At 38.1% G+C, this 14,639-nt stretch overlaps 1 protein-coding gene across 8 annotated transcripts in view; it reads left to right on the top strand.

The window, feature by feature from the left end:
- The first annotated feature begins 1,760 nt into the window (after nt 1–1,760).
- The window catches only part of LOC131221274 (methylcrotonoyl-CoA carboxylase subunit alpha, mitochondrial), a 111,677-nt gene continuing 98,798 nt past the window's right edge, over nt 1,761–14,639 (top strand). For 5 of the 8 annotated variants that reach the window (XM_058216474.1, XM_058216475.1, XM_058216478.1 and 2 more), the window contains exon 1: nt 1,761–2,120. In XM_058216474.1, coding sequence (XP_058072457.1) covers nt 1,785–2,120 — 336 coding nt within the window. In that variant the 5' untranslated portion in view covers nt 1,761–1,784. Of the gene's footprint in view, nt 2,210–14,639 lie in introns of all 8 variants that reach the window. The other 3 variants (XM_058216479.1, XM_058216480.1, XM_058216481.1) reach the window with 3 other exon arrangements.

A 14,639-nucleotide genomic window follows, 5' to 3' on the forward strand; every position in this document is an offset into this window, starting at 1 on the left:
GTGTTTGGATAGCCTATAAAAAATTTGAAGTCATGTTAATGGAGAACCAATTGAGCCTGTAAATGAAATCCAAACTTTTTGCTTGTAAATGCTGTAAATCATTTACAGTCTGTAAAATGATTTATGGGCAAAAAAAGCCATCCAAAAGCAAGAGTGCCCATTTACGGGCATCCAAATGATCCCTAATAGTTGTTTCGTGTGCTAAAGAAGAGAAGGAGACCATTTGCTTGGGAATGAGATTTGGTCTTTTCTATCTTCATCTCTTCGACGTGTATTGAGACTTCTCAAATTTCTATTATGGATTTGGGCCTCTCAAGGAGAGAAGTTCAAAATTAATTAATTAATTTTTTTTTTGAAAGAAAAGAAGTCATTGTAATTAGCGTCCCCAGGCAATATTTTGAGGAATGCAGGAAGAACACAGCAGATGAGGAGAAAAGCGTGTCTAATATGATTCTCTCTCTAATAACATCTTCTTCGTTTTCTTGTAAAAATAATAAGAAGACGAAAGGAAATGAGAGAGAAGGGAGTTAGGGTTAAAAGAGTAACCTGATAATAATAGAATTTGGCAATCCGTGGTTCTCCATGTGTATTAATCCCAATCACCGCTTTTTTCTTCCCGTTTTCTTTTTCTGATTTTTTTTTTTTTAATGGGTTGGAGTCGGAAGTTTTTTTTTTATTTGGACCAATGAGGATTAGGCAATCAGAGAATCCGTGTTTACGGGATAACAGACGATCCAGACTCAAAATGGTCCTTTATACGAGGGGAGGGGTCCATGTCTATCCAAAGTGGTCACCGCGTCTATCCAAAGTGGTCACCGTCAGCACCCATGGCCTACCATATCAACGTTCACAGTTTCGAAATATTCTTGCCACGTATGCACCTATCTGTACAGAAGCATTCCTCTAATAGAGAGGGTCAAAATAGCATTTCCCACAGCAGCCGCAAGTCTCACGTGGCATTGTCATCTCTATATCCAGTGACGGTCTCGCGAGTTATACGATAGTATCGATCTGTGTGACGGTTGATACGCAGGGACTCAGATATTATGCACCTGATACACTGCAGCCGAATCACAACCAGAAAATCAGATTGTTTGAACAAGTCTAACATCTGATTCTATGACACTTGTTTGTAGAACCAGGACCGTTATATATTTTTCATTTGTAACTGTCCTACAAGATCAATCTGATAGTCGAATGGTCGAATGAGCCTAATTTTTGTCAAATGATATATCTAAACTACCAAAAATAATTTGAAAAGCTTAATTTTACTGAATTTCATGCGTATCATCCACCAAACTGCCAGAGTATCAAATTTTTATCCTTATGGTTTAAAGAGATAAAACTTTGATTCTTTGCCGGAGTGTGATGGATGATACGCATCCACTGAGAAATTTAAGTACTTAAAAATTGAAAACGTGGTGTTCATTTACTAAGATTGAACTGCCCAAATTATGGTAAAATAATTAAGCTTATTAGATTATCTAAACATAGGATTGGTGGACATCAATGGACGGTTGAAAATGAAAAAAAATTCAACGGTCTTATTTTCACAGTAAGCGTCTACGAATCAGAGGTTAGTTCAACCAATCTGATCATGGAAGTCCGATTTGGAGACATTGGTTTGCACAATCTAGTCGGTTTCTTTGAGTTAATATATTCCATGTGTAAATTTTTGAGTGCCTGCGTATCAAGCGTCATAGGCAGCCGGAGTATCATATCACTCCACATGGTTTAAATCCCAGAGTGGCTTCAGATTACGGAGGGAGAGAGAGAGAGAGAGGATGTCGTTAAGGGCGTCCATGATTCGTCGAAAAATCCCTATGAAAGTATTTGGGCAGAATCATCTCCTCTTTCAAATAAAACCCTTTTCATCAACGAAGAAGGAAAGGAGTATAGAGAAGATCCTGATCGCTAACAGAGGAGAGATTGCTTGCCGGATCATGAGAACTTCAAAGAGGCTAGGCATTCGAACCGTTGCTGTCTACAGTGACGCCGACCAACACAGCCTCCATGTTAAATCTGCTGATGAAGCTGTTCGCATTGGCCCACCTCCTGCTCGATCCAGCTATCTCAGTGCGTCTGCCATCATTCAGGCCGCTATTCGAACTGGTGCCCAGGTGAGATAGGATTCATCGCAGATCATAAGCAGAGGGTCAGGATCATCTCTTTGAAATATGTCCAGTTAAAGATTTGAACCATCCTTTAGGTAGAAACCCATCTTAGTTAAAATCATGACTCATGACTACTATTTGTGTCTTTATCGTTGATGAGAATATTATTGCTGATTTCTTTATGCATGTACCTATTTAAAGATCCTTCCAATATTGTGGATATGTTGAGATAATTTGGCAGAGATAGGATACTTCGACATACCTGATTCATGGTTTAAAAGCTTGGTGACTCTGTTCGGGTCCCACTGTGTCCGAATTGACTCATGTTCACTCATATCACTCTGTGTTTGTTAAGTGCCATGTACAGGTGATGCAAACCCGAAAGGGAAAGCAAATAAATCTATAAGAAAAGAAAGAGACTGTGGAAAAGATCCAACAATCCTCTAGCCGGATGCTAGAGATCACAAATGCAAGACTGTGAGCAAGCTCAACAGTCCTCTAGTCTAGAACTAGAGATCACTTTCCCCCCCTTCAACAGCTATCGTAGAGAATAAGAAAATTTCATAAAGAGAATATTAATTAGCTTGTGTTATTCCATAGGACATAGGTCCTATTTATAATCAACCTTACAATCTGTAATAAAAGATATAAAATCTAAAAATCTATGAAATAGGAAAGCACTTAAGTAACAAAGCATTCTATAATTAAAAAAGTACCTAAAATAAGAAGATACTTAGATAAGAAAATATTTAAGATTATTCCCTGCCTAAAAATAAAGATATGAAAGAAAGAGCGTATTTCCTAATTTAGAGATTTGAGAAAAATGGAAAGTGATGATAGGTAAAAAAGGAACGTGGTCCCTTTCTTGAACACGTGCAAAGCATGCACGTGTGGGATGTGGGACGACTGCATCAATTCCCCCCAGCTTGAAAAAACTCGGCTTCGTCGAGTTAATGGCAATGCACTCTTCATAGAGTTCTAGGTTGATGCGCCTGAAATTCTCTGCTGAAATCCATGTGCTGTTGAACGTTGCTCAACCCTTCCATTCGACAAGAAACTTCCGATACCCCCCCTTGGCGTGTGAAAATTATCTGATCATCCAACACGTCCTCAATGATTTCTTCGAGCTGGCGTGGTACCTCAGGTATCTGGATAGCCTGTTCTTCTGTGCTCTCGTTTGTATGAAGTCCAAGATAAATTGTAAGGTCTTCCACATTAAAAATGGGGCTGGTCTTCATTTCAGGTGGCAACTTGATTATGTATGCATTATCACCTAGCTTCTTCAAAATGTGGTAAGGACCTGCCTTTCTGGAGTGGAGCTTTGTATAAGAGCCTGTTGGAAACCACTTAGGCTTAAGTCGCTCCATGACTCTATCTCTTTCTTGGAATTGTGCAAAACGTCGCTGAATATCTGCATATCCCTTGTAATTTTCATTACTAAGGGTGATCTTTCGCCTAACTTCTTCATGTATCTCCTTAACATGTTGTGCAAAAGCTTCAACGTCCTGGCTCGATCGAGTCATACTAGGAAGTGAGACTAAATCGATAGGTTGTCGTGGTTGCATTCCGGTCGCAATTTCGAAAGGAGAGAGTCCCGTAGTGCGGTTCATAGAACTATTATAAGCGAACTTAGCTTGTGGTAACACAATGTCCCATGAACTTATATGATCACCAACCAAACATCGAAGTAGATTCCCAAGGCTACGGTTTACGACTTCAGTTTGCCCATCTGTTTGCGGATGATATGCACTTGAGAATTTCAACTTAGTTCCCATCTTAGACCATAAGGTGCGCCAGAAGTAGCTCATAAACTTGACATCACGATTGGATACAATGGTTTTGGGAACACCATGTAGAAGAACCACCTGTTTAAAGAAAACATTGGCGATGTGCATGACATCCGATGTCTTCTTACAAGGGATAAATTGAGCCATATTTGAAAACATGTCAAAGACAACATAAATAGAGTTATAGCCACGTTGAGTCTTAGGCAATCCCAAGACAAAATCCATACTGATGTCTTCCCATGGAGCATCTGGCATAGGTAATGGCGTATAAAGACCGCTTGCTACCTTTACCAAGCTGACACGCTCGACATTGACGAACAACGATCCCAACGTCTTTCTTTAAACCTGGTCAGTAAAAACAATCTTCAACAAAAGCTGTCGTTTTATTGATACCAAAGTGACCACCTAGGCCCCCTAAATGAAGCTCTCGTAAAACAAGCTCTCGCAAGGAACTCTTAGGAAGACACAATCTCATGTAGAAGAATAAGTACCCATTGTGCAAGCTATACCTTGGGTACTTGGTACCTGCACCAGAAATGAGTGTTGAAAATACCTTTCCAAAATCATCATCCGTGGCATAGTCCCGTTTAAGTTCTTCAAATCCAACAACGGAAACTGATAAGGTAGACAAAAGGTGTGATTTTCGGCTGAGGGCATCTGCTACCTTATTTTCAATACCGGCGCGATGTTTGAGGTTGAAGGTGAACTCTTGAAGATAAGCACTCCACTTAGCATGCCTAGCTCTCAACTTCTTCTGAGAATTCAAGTAACGTAATGCCTCATGATCAGAATAAAGCACAAACTCTCGATGAATGAGGTAATGACGCCAATGCTTCAGAGCTTGTACAATAGCATAAAACTCCACATCGTAAGTAGAATACTTCTTTTGTGCCCCATTGAGTTTCTCACTGAAAAAGGCCACTGGATGTCCTTCCTGGCTAAGAACACCTCCTATGCTTACGTGCGATGCGTCACAGGCAACTTCAAACACTTTTTCGAAATCAGGAAGTCTATGAAGTGTAGCCTCTGTCATTTTCTGCTTGATTTCTTGAAATGCCTTTGTTGCTGCTTTAGTCCACTCAAATGGATTGGACTTCATACATTCAGTAATTGGCGCCATGATGGAACTAAAGTTCTGAATAAACCTTCGATAAAATGTCGCAAGCCCATGAAAACTACGAACCTCATGAATGTTTACGGGAGCAGACCATTCAACAATAGCCCTTATCTTTTTTGAATTAGCCTTTATGCCCTCTGCTGAAACGATGAACTCGAGAAAAACCATGCTAGAACTCATGAAGGTACACTTCTTCAAATTGATGTAGAGTTTCTCATGGCGTAGTACTCTCATCACTTGGCGAAGCTGGTCCAGATGATCTTTTTGTGAATGGCTATAAATGAGGATGTCATCAAAGTATACGACGTCAAACTTGCCAATGAATGGTCGTAGAATTTGCGTCATCACCTGCATGAATGTGCTAAGTGCGTTCGTCAAGCCGAATGGCATAACTAGCCATTCATATAATCCATCCTTTGTCTTGAAAGCAGTTTTCCATTCATCGCTAGGACAAATTCTTATTTGATGGTACCCGCTTCGTAAATCAATCTTTGAAAAAATTGTAGCATTTACCAACATGTCTAGCATGTCATCTAGGCACAGAATGGGAAAATGATACTTTATTGTTATCTTGTTGATGGCGCGACTGTCATTGCACATTTGCCAACTGCCATCCTTCGTTGCTGGCACAGCACACGGGCTAAGACTATCACGAATGAACCCCTTTGTTAATAATTCTTCCACCTATCGACGAAGCTCTGCATGCTTTGTCGGGTTCATTCGATATGCTGGAAGATTTGGTAATGGCGCTCTAGGTACTAGATCAATAGCATGCTGAATGTCGTGCATGGGTGGAAGCTCACTTGGTAGTTCATCAAGGACCAAATCCTGAAATTGAGACAAAATGTCTAAAATCTCGGGTGGTTGAACAACAACATTATCAACTGGATCGATCTTGCATCCTACAAGAGCATACGTGATTCCACGTTCACGACTCTCCTCCATGAATCGGGCCATGCTCAACATTGTGGAAGCCGACTTTTCCTCTTCAAGTTTGTCATCTTTCATAGGGTTAAGAGTAATGGGCTTTCCTTTGTTTATAAAGCTGTATGTGTTCTTGCGACCCTTGTGAGTCACATCCCTGTCATATATCCATGGGCGCCCCAGTAATATATGTGTGACCTTCATTGGAATAATGTCGCACCAAAGAGATTCTTCATAACGACCCAGAGAGAAGTTGACTAAACACCTCTTAGTCACAGGGATGAACGTGTCATTCACCCACACAATCTTGTATGGCTTGGGATGCGTTTGAGGTTTCAGTTTCAACTTGTCCACCATGCTTTGTAAGACCACATTCATGCTGTTGCCTCTGTCAATAATGACCTTGACAGCCTTTCCACCACATGATATTCATGTATGGAAAATATTCGTTTGCTGTTAGTCTTCTTGGACCTCCTCCTTTGGTGCTGTCAGAATCCTTCTGACCACCAATGATAACTTGTTTTCATCTAGGCCATTGAGGCCTTTCTCAAGTTCTTGCTCATCATCTTCTGGATCATTTGCATGTTCATCTTCCACTTGGTCTGCAATGAAGTCTTCTGTCTCACAAAATTGGAGATTGCGAGAGGGACACTCAGTCGCGTAATGTCCACAACTACCATACTTAAAGCAATTGTTGGTCGACTTGCCTTGCGTTACTGCAACAGACTTTCCCTTGGTATCACCGTTTCGGGGAAGATGATTGGAAGCATATTGGGTGGAGTTCTAACCGATTTTGTAATCCCAAGGTAAGTTAGTGCGGGGCACGAATGGTTGTGGGCGTGAAGTGGAGCCACTAGTAGTGGAATGAGTGGATGCATAACCCCCACCTTGAAGGTTACCGCACCTTGTCATCAACTTCTGGTCTTGCACTTTTCGGGCCATTTGATACGCCTTGTCTACGTTGTTGAGCCGAACAGTTACCAACTCTCTTTGAATCTTGAACCGTAGCCCATTACAATAACGTGCCACTTATTGTCTTCCCGTTTCTGTTAAGCGGCATCGAATGACTAAGTCATAATAACGCTGCGTGTATTCCTCCACGGTCAGATTGTCTTGTCGAAGTGTGAGGAGCTCTTGAAAAGAGGTTGTCTCTTAATCTAGCGGCAAGAACCTTCACTTCATTCTTGCTTTCATTTCCTCCCAATTGCTTACGGGAGGAAGGCCACACCATTGTAGATCTTCTTCGATGGCGTACCACCAGTCTTGAGCTGCACCTTTAAGTTTCAAGGTAGCGAAACACAACTTGACAACTTCCATTTTGTACCAACGAAAATATCACTCCATCAACTTTAGCTAGTCATCGAACACTTTGGGATCCAAATTACCATCGTAATCTGGAATATCAATCTTGATATGCTTGGCAGGATCCGAAGTATGAATATTCCTCCCTCCTTTGGGATAAATTGGATGATCCCGTCGGAGGTTGTTCATCCCCCTGACTCTTGGTTGCGCATAGTGATGTTGTTGGGCCCCGTAGCCAGGCTCATATTCTTCGTCTTGGAAATTACCGTTCCGAGCAGGATGCCTTGAGTCAACATTTCCGGACTCCAATTCTCCATCAGGGTCATCTATAGATGTTTGGCGGTCTGGATTGATTTCCTTGCTTGTGTTTTCAAGAATAATAATACGTCCTTCTAACGCATTCATTTTGGTTATGGAATGGGCCTCTAGGTCATCCATCGGTTTTGTGATCAAATCAACTACTTGTTGCAGGGTTGTGACAATTTCTTGTCGAGGTTGTGTGGCCATATCAGGATTGTAAATCATCCCTCTTCTAGTGTGGCGCATAAGACAACGGACTTTTGCAAGCAAGCAATTTTTTTTTTTTTTTTGTAAAGTTAGGGTTTGATGATTTTGAGATAGGAAAAAAAGAGGAAAGAAAAGGGAAAGATGACGGATGGATGAAGGGGAAGGGTGAAAGGTTAGATTGAGATGGGGAAAAAAATTACCTTCTAATTTTCCCAAGAGCAAAACTTGCTCTGATACCAATTTGATGCAAACCCGAAAGGGAAAGCAATCAATAAGAAAAGAAAGAGACTGTGGAAAAGATCCAACAATCCTCTAGCCGGATGCCAGAAATCACAAATGCAAGACTGTGAGCAAGCTCAATAGTCCTCTAGTCTAGAACTAAAGATCACTTTCCCCCCTTCAACAGCTACCGTAGAGAATAAGAAAATTTCATAAAGAGAATATTAATCAGCTTGTGTTTTTCCATAGGACATAGGTCCTATTTATAATCAACCTTACAATTTGTAATAAAAGATATAACTAACTGGTGGCACGTTATAAGAAGAGCATATTTCCTAATTTAGAGATTTGAAATAGGAAAAGACTTAAGTAACAAGGCATTCTATAATTAAGAGAGTACCTAAAATAAGAAGATACTTAGATAAGAAAATATTTAAGATTATTCCCTGCCTAAAAATAAAGATATGAAAGAAAGAGCATATTTCCTAATTTAGAGATTTGAGAAAAATGGAAAGTGATGATAGCTAAAAAAGGAAGGTGGTCTTTTTCTTGTACATGTTGAAGTGATAAAGTCCCTTGATATACATTGATACACCACACTCTGACAGCTTAAGCTTTTTAGAGTTAATGGTTGTTTGACATGGTATCAGAGCGGAAGGTCCTATGTTTGAATCTCGAGAGTAGCAAATATGTCTCGCTAATATATTATTCTCCCATGGGGGGTCAGGAAAATTAGGTCCGGCCTAGGGACCCGGAAATCAAGCCCGGCCTATTTATGGTGTGAGTGTCCTTCCACCCTTGTTAGTATGTTCCCGTGTGGAGTTCCCACCCCGCACGTGCGGGGGTGTGTTGAAGTGATAAAGTTCCTTTGATATACATTGATACACCACACTCTGATAGCTTAAGCTTTTGGAGTAAATGGTTGTTTGACAGTACACACGTGCAGAGCGTGCACGTGTGGGATGCGGGGCGATTGCAACAACAGGGTGTTATCATTGTCATTGTGAACTTGGATGATATAATTGTTACAGGTGATGATGCTAGTGTAATTTCCGAGTTGAAATTCTATCTAAACAAGGTATTTAACATCAAAGATTTTGACCCGCTGAAAAATTTTCTTGGAATCAAGTCTCTCATTTTAAGACACTATGTTTTGTCTCCACGAAAATCTGCCCTTGACTGGTGTCTAATGTATTAATTCTCCATTAGAGATTAATAAGAAGCTTCAAGTTGATGATGATAACCTTCTTAAGATGGCATACCTTCCTTTCCCTCATAAGAAACAAATAAATCACCTCAGTCAAATCACCATTTAAAACCATTTAAAAAAGCATTCTTATAACTAACTGGTGCAACAACCTATTCAAATTAGCAAGAAGAGAAATTATTACCCGTACCAAATTAATCTCCGAAGGAAGAAGCATATAAAACTCCTCAGTCAAATTAGCTTTGAAAAAAGCATTCGTAACATCTAATTGGTGCAACGGCCAATTAAGATTAGTAGCAAGAGAAGTTATTATCTGTACCGAATTCATCTTAGCAACATAAGCAAAAGTTTTAGAATAGTTTTCACCATATGTGTATAAACCCTTTAGCAACCATATGAGCTTTATACTGAGCAATACTACCATCGGGTTTGTACTTGAGAACATACACCTACCAATAACTCACCAGATTATTCCTAGAATTGTGCTCCCCTTGACCCTTTTGAAAAATATGGACCATCTTAAAAAAAAAAAAAACTTAACATCCATGGAGAAAACGTATTTTTTAGTGATTGGATTAAAACACTTTTATCGTTTTTGAGAAGACGAATATCTCAAGAAAATACATTTGATAGCCTGGTTTGACAATTTAATTCAGTGAAGATCAGTATCATAAATACAACAAACACACCCTAACGGTTGCCATGGAATTTCAGGAATATTATAGAACATCAAAGAATATTGAATATGAGATTGACCATAAAGAACGTTATAGTTAAACGATTAATCGAATAACAAGCAGTAAAGACATCATTCGACCAAATAGATTTAGGAATAGACATACCAATGAGAAGAGGATGAGTAATTTCTAGATGGATATAACGTTTTTTTTTAAAAGTGACTAGATCAAAACACTTTTTACCCTTTTTGAGAAGACGACTATTTGAAGAAAATACATTTGACAGCCTGATTTGCGAATTTAGTTCAGTGAGAATCAGTATCATAAATATAACAAACACGCCTAAAGACTCGTATTGGAATTTCAGGAATGATAGAACACAGAAAAATATTGAATATGAGGCTAACTAAAAAGAACCTTATAGGCAAACGATTAATCGAATGATAAACACTAAGGACATCATTCAACCAAATAGATTTAGGAACATACATACCAATGAGCAGAGCACGAGTAATTTATAGGAGATGCCTAATTTTTTTCCCAACAATTCCATTATGTTGTGGGGTATATGCACAAGTAGTTTGAGAATTGATACGAAGCTTTTCAAGATAAGATATGAGAAAGATATTCCTTTACATTATCGGTACGAAGAGTGTCGTATTAATTAATTTTTAACCCAAACATGAAACTTATTGAAAATGGAATCGACCTCATTACTATTTTTCATCAAATAAATTTATGTCATTTGAAAGCCATCATTAATAAAGGAAGCCATTAGAAGCAATGAGAAATTGGATCCCATACATCAGTATGAACCAACGGAAATATTTTATTAGACCTCTCTATTTGGAGGATAAACAATCTTATGATGTTTGCCTTAAAAAAGCCTCACATTGTAAACTCTTGACATTAGTAGACGTAATTGATTGAGGCAACGATGACTTTAAGACTAAATTAGAACAATATCAAACCGATAATGCCAAATATAAAGTTCTTCCCTTTTTAACTCTATGACACCCATAAAACTAACTCGAAGAATTTGGATGAAGAATTTGTAATATTTCATTCTCATGTACACTACCAAGCAACTGCTTTGTCTTTAGATCCTTAAAGATACATTGATCAAGAAAAAATGTCACACTACAGTTTAGGTCTTTTGTAATCTGACTAATATATAATAGATTAAAAACAATATTAAGGACCAATAAAATAGACGACAATGAGAATGTTGGTGAAATGGAAACAATTTCTTTCCCCCACTAGATGTTAGGGTATCATCCGCTATTTTTACACAATATAAATGAGGATTGGTGGTAAACTGAACAAAAAATAGTTGTACCCGAATCAATTACCCAAGGGCTTGATGTGGAAGCCGTGTGAAAGTTGTGAAAGTATTACCCGTTTGAGCCAAAGATGTGAATGAAGAGGCCTCATTTTAAATGGCTTCCTTTAGTAAAGCATCATACTCACTTTTTGAGCGATGGACTACATCACCGGCTGGTGGAATCACATGTGCATTTGCTAATGGTATTGCTTCACCAATAGTATTCTGAGAATCCTTACCATCCATTGTTGTAAAATTAACAGCCTGTCCTTGAGGTCTATCTACCCAACAATAATCAACAATATGTCCATATCAACCATAATGAGTATACAAACGATCTATACCATGACCAATGTTGTCAAATCGCATATGTGATCACATGCGATCAGCATATGTTATTCGCACGTGATTGCACAATCGCATATGCCATGGCATATATAATAATAATAAAAAAAAAAAAATTGAAAAAAAGAAAAAAATTGAAAAAATTATAAAAAAAAGGAAAAACTTGCCTAATTAGTACACATGATTGGATTGGATTATTTTACTTATTTCATTATAGTTTGGTTATATATTTAATTACTTATATTATATAATATAAATTTTAACAAAACAATCAACAAGCTACATTAAAAGAGAATTAATTATTAAAAACTTCGAACAAAGAAATTTTACTGATAAATGGATAACTTGAAACAACTTACAAGTTATAACCTACAACTTAATTTACAAAAAGTAAGCACAACTTACAAAATACAAAAAAAAAAAAAACATACTTGAAATAATTGTAGAGAGATTAGAGTAAGAGAGAAAGAGGTGTAAGAGATAAAGAGTAAGAGATTTAGAGCTTTGGAGTGAAGAATAGTGAAAATGGAGGGGATATGAATGCCTATTTATAGGCAAAAGTTCTCCAAATTGGAACAAAAAAATTGCTTCCACTATGGCTATTGGAAAATATGTGATCGCATACTCGCATATGCAATCGCATATTAGGCGCATATAAAAGTATGCCACGGCATACTTTCCAAGATCGCATATGCCATCATGGCATATGCAATTTGATCCACAGTATGCGCATACGTGATCGCATTTGACAAACATTGACCATGACCATGGCCAATACTGTGACCACGACCTCAGCCACCATCATGATTCACAATCTCTTCTTCCTGGTTCTACCTCGGTCAGCACTAGTATTATCAAAATTCCTGAATCTTATTACAATAGCAGATTTCTCAACCACAGTTGATCTCATAGTTGTACGACGCTTTTCATCTCTTTAGGCAAAGCATGTACACTGTTCAGTGAGGGTAAAGTAGGCGAATTAAGAATCTAAGTTCGAATAGTTTCAAATTCTGAATTAAGACCTGCTAATGATTCAAATATCATTTTCTTCTCAACACTTCTTTTATATGGCTTTATTTCCACAGAACAAACAAATTGGACATCGTCCAGGGAAGATAATTCTTATCACAAACCTTGCATCTTAGTGTCCTAATCAGATACTAATCGTTCTCACTGTTTCAAATGATCAATCTCCCAATAAATATTATAAATTCAACTCATATAATTCTAATCAACATACAACTCACAAGCGGTAAACTAAATCTCATGCATAGTAGACAATAGAAAAGTCATTTACTAACATCTGGTTCGATAGAATTCAGGAGCTAGGAGATAACTAAAAAATTGTTGGATTTTTACTCTCCATAGGAATGATTAGTCATGAGAAGTTTTGATATACTGCCATCTATATAATTCAACTACTGTTTTTCTCCAATAAACATTTCAATAGCTTTGGACCATTGAAGATGGTGGACTTAAGTTTATGAATCATAATCTGTAACTCAGGATTCTTAGAATGAACAATCAAGCTCTCCATCTTGGAGTTGATGGGATCAATTGTCTCAGACGTTGAATTAGAAGAATACTAAGTATCAAAGCTTCTCATGGATCAATATCAAATTACTCTTACATAGCTCGCAACAATCTCAACACTATACCCAAAAATTCATTAAAAGGCTCCAAATACCAAGAAACCAAACCACCAAAGAGGAGAAGGGGATCCTACGCTGAAATCACCAAATATCAACAAACCCAAATAAATCTTGAGAGAAAAAATAAATCTCAAATACCCGATCACTGGACAAATCTCAATACCCAATAAATCTTGATTGTCACAAAGAAATCTCTATCATTTTGGAAGGAAAAAACCCAAAAAGAAAGTCCAATTGTGAATGCCCAAAAAACCTTGATTGTTGCAAACTAGTTTTGGAAAAACTGGAAGAAAAATGACCTGAAAACGTGATAGAATTTGAATGTCCAGCAAATATTTCAAAAAAAAAAATAAAAAATCCAAAGACTGCCACAAGATCCCTCATCAATCGCATTCAATTAGGGATTAAACTACCACGACTCTCAAATTGAGAGAAAAAAATCTAAGAAGAAGAAAGGAAGAGAAGATTAATAAAGGATGAAAGAAAAAGAAGACAAGATCAAGGAGAGAAGATTAGAAAGGAACCCTAAGAACTTTTTCTATATGATACCATGTTAGAGAGGAAAAAGCACTTGGGAAGAGAAATGCACAGTTAGGGTTGGAAGTCCAACCCTTTCTATTTTATATTAAGTGAATGCCAAATTACATAAAGTGCACTTGGGACAAAGGGCAAAAAAGTAAAAATAAAAAAAGAAAAGATCAAGAGGAACAAGAGAGTCACAACCCATGGTCCCCATGGTCTACAGAGTCTTGGGCCATGGTCCAGAGAGTCATGACCCACACAACCATGCAAATATATGTGCACACCATGGATGGAATGCTTTGAAAATCCTTTTGTTTCTTTCCTCAAAAATTCCCCATAAATTGAACATACTCCACAGGATCTTAAAGAGATTTAAGAAACTACTCCATGTATACCACCTGCCTCACAATCAAAGTATTTCATAACGGTAATGGTGGCCATAACGGCCACCACCGTTATGTTTACAATACGGGTTGTAATGGCTGTTACAACCCACATAACGGCCAATACAGTCTCTCTCTCTCTCTCTCTCTCTCTCTCTCTCTCTCTCTCTTAATTGAAAAAAAAAGCCCCAAAAACCTGTATCTGTCCTGTAACGTTAAAAAAATAATCCGGAAAACCTGTATTTGCCTTGTAACAGGCCATTATCGGGCTATTACGACCTTTACAGGCGGTGTAACAGGCCCTTAACGGTGGTTACAAGTCATTTTTTCCATAATGACTGTTACAATCATTATGACCCCATAACGTGTAACAATTGCCACCGTTACCTTTATGTAATGGCCTTTGCGGCACACCATGCTCACAATGAATAAATAAGTGGTTCAAAGATTCTGCATCATTTTTTCTCTAAGCACATATTGTAGTGGTCCAATTTTGATTTTGGAGGTTGTTAGTGAGGATTTTGTTGGTATTTTTGCCCACATGAGCACCTCCACCAGA

This window comes from Magnolia sinica, chromosome 12 (genome assembly GCF_029962835.1).
Source record: "Magnolia sinica isolate HGM2019 chromosome 12, MsV1, whole genome shotgun sequence".
Taxonomy (NCBI): domain Eukaryota; kingdom Viridiplantae; phylum Streptophyta; class Magnoliopsida; order Magnoliales; family Magnoliaceae; genus Magnolia; species Magnolia sinica.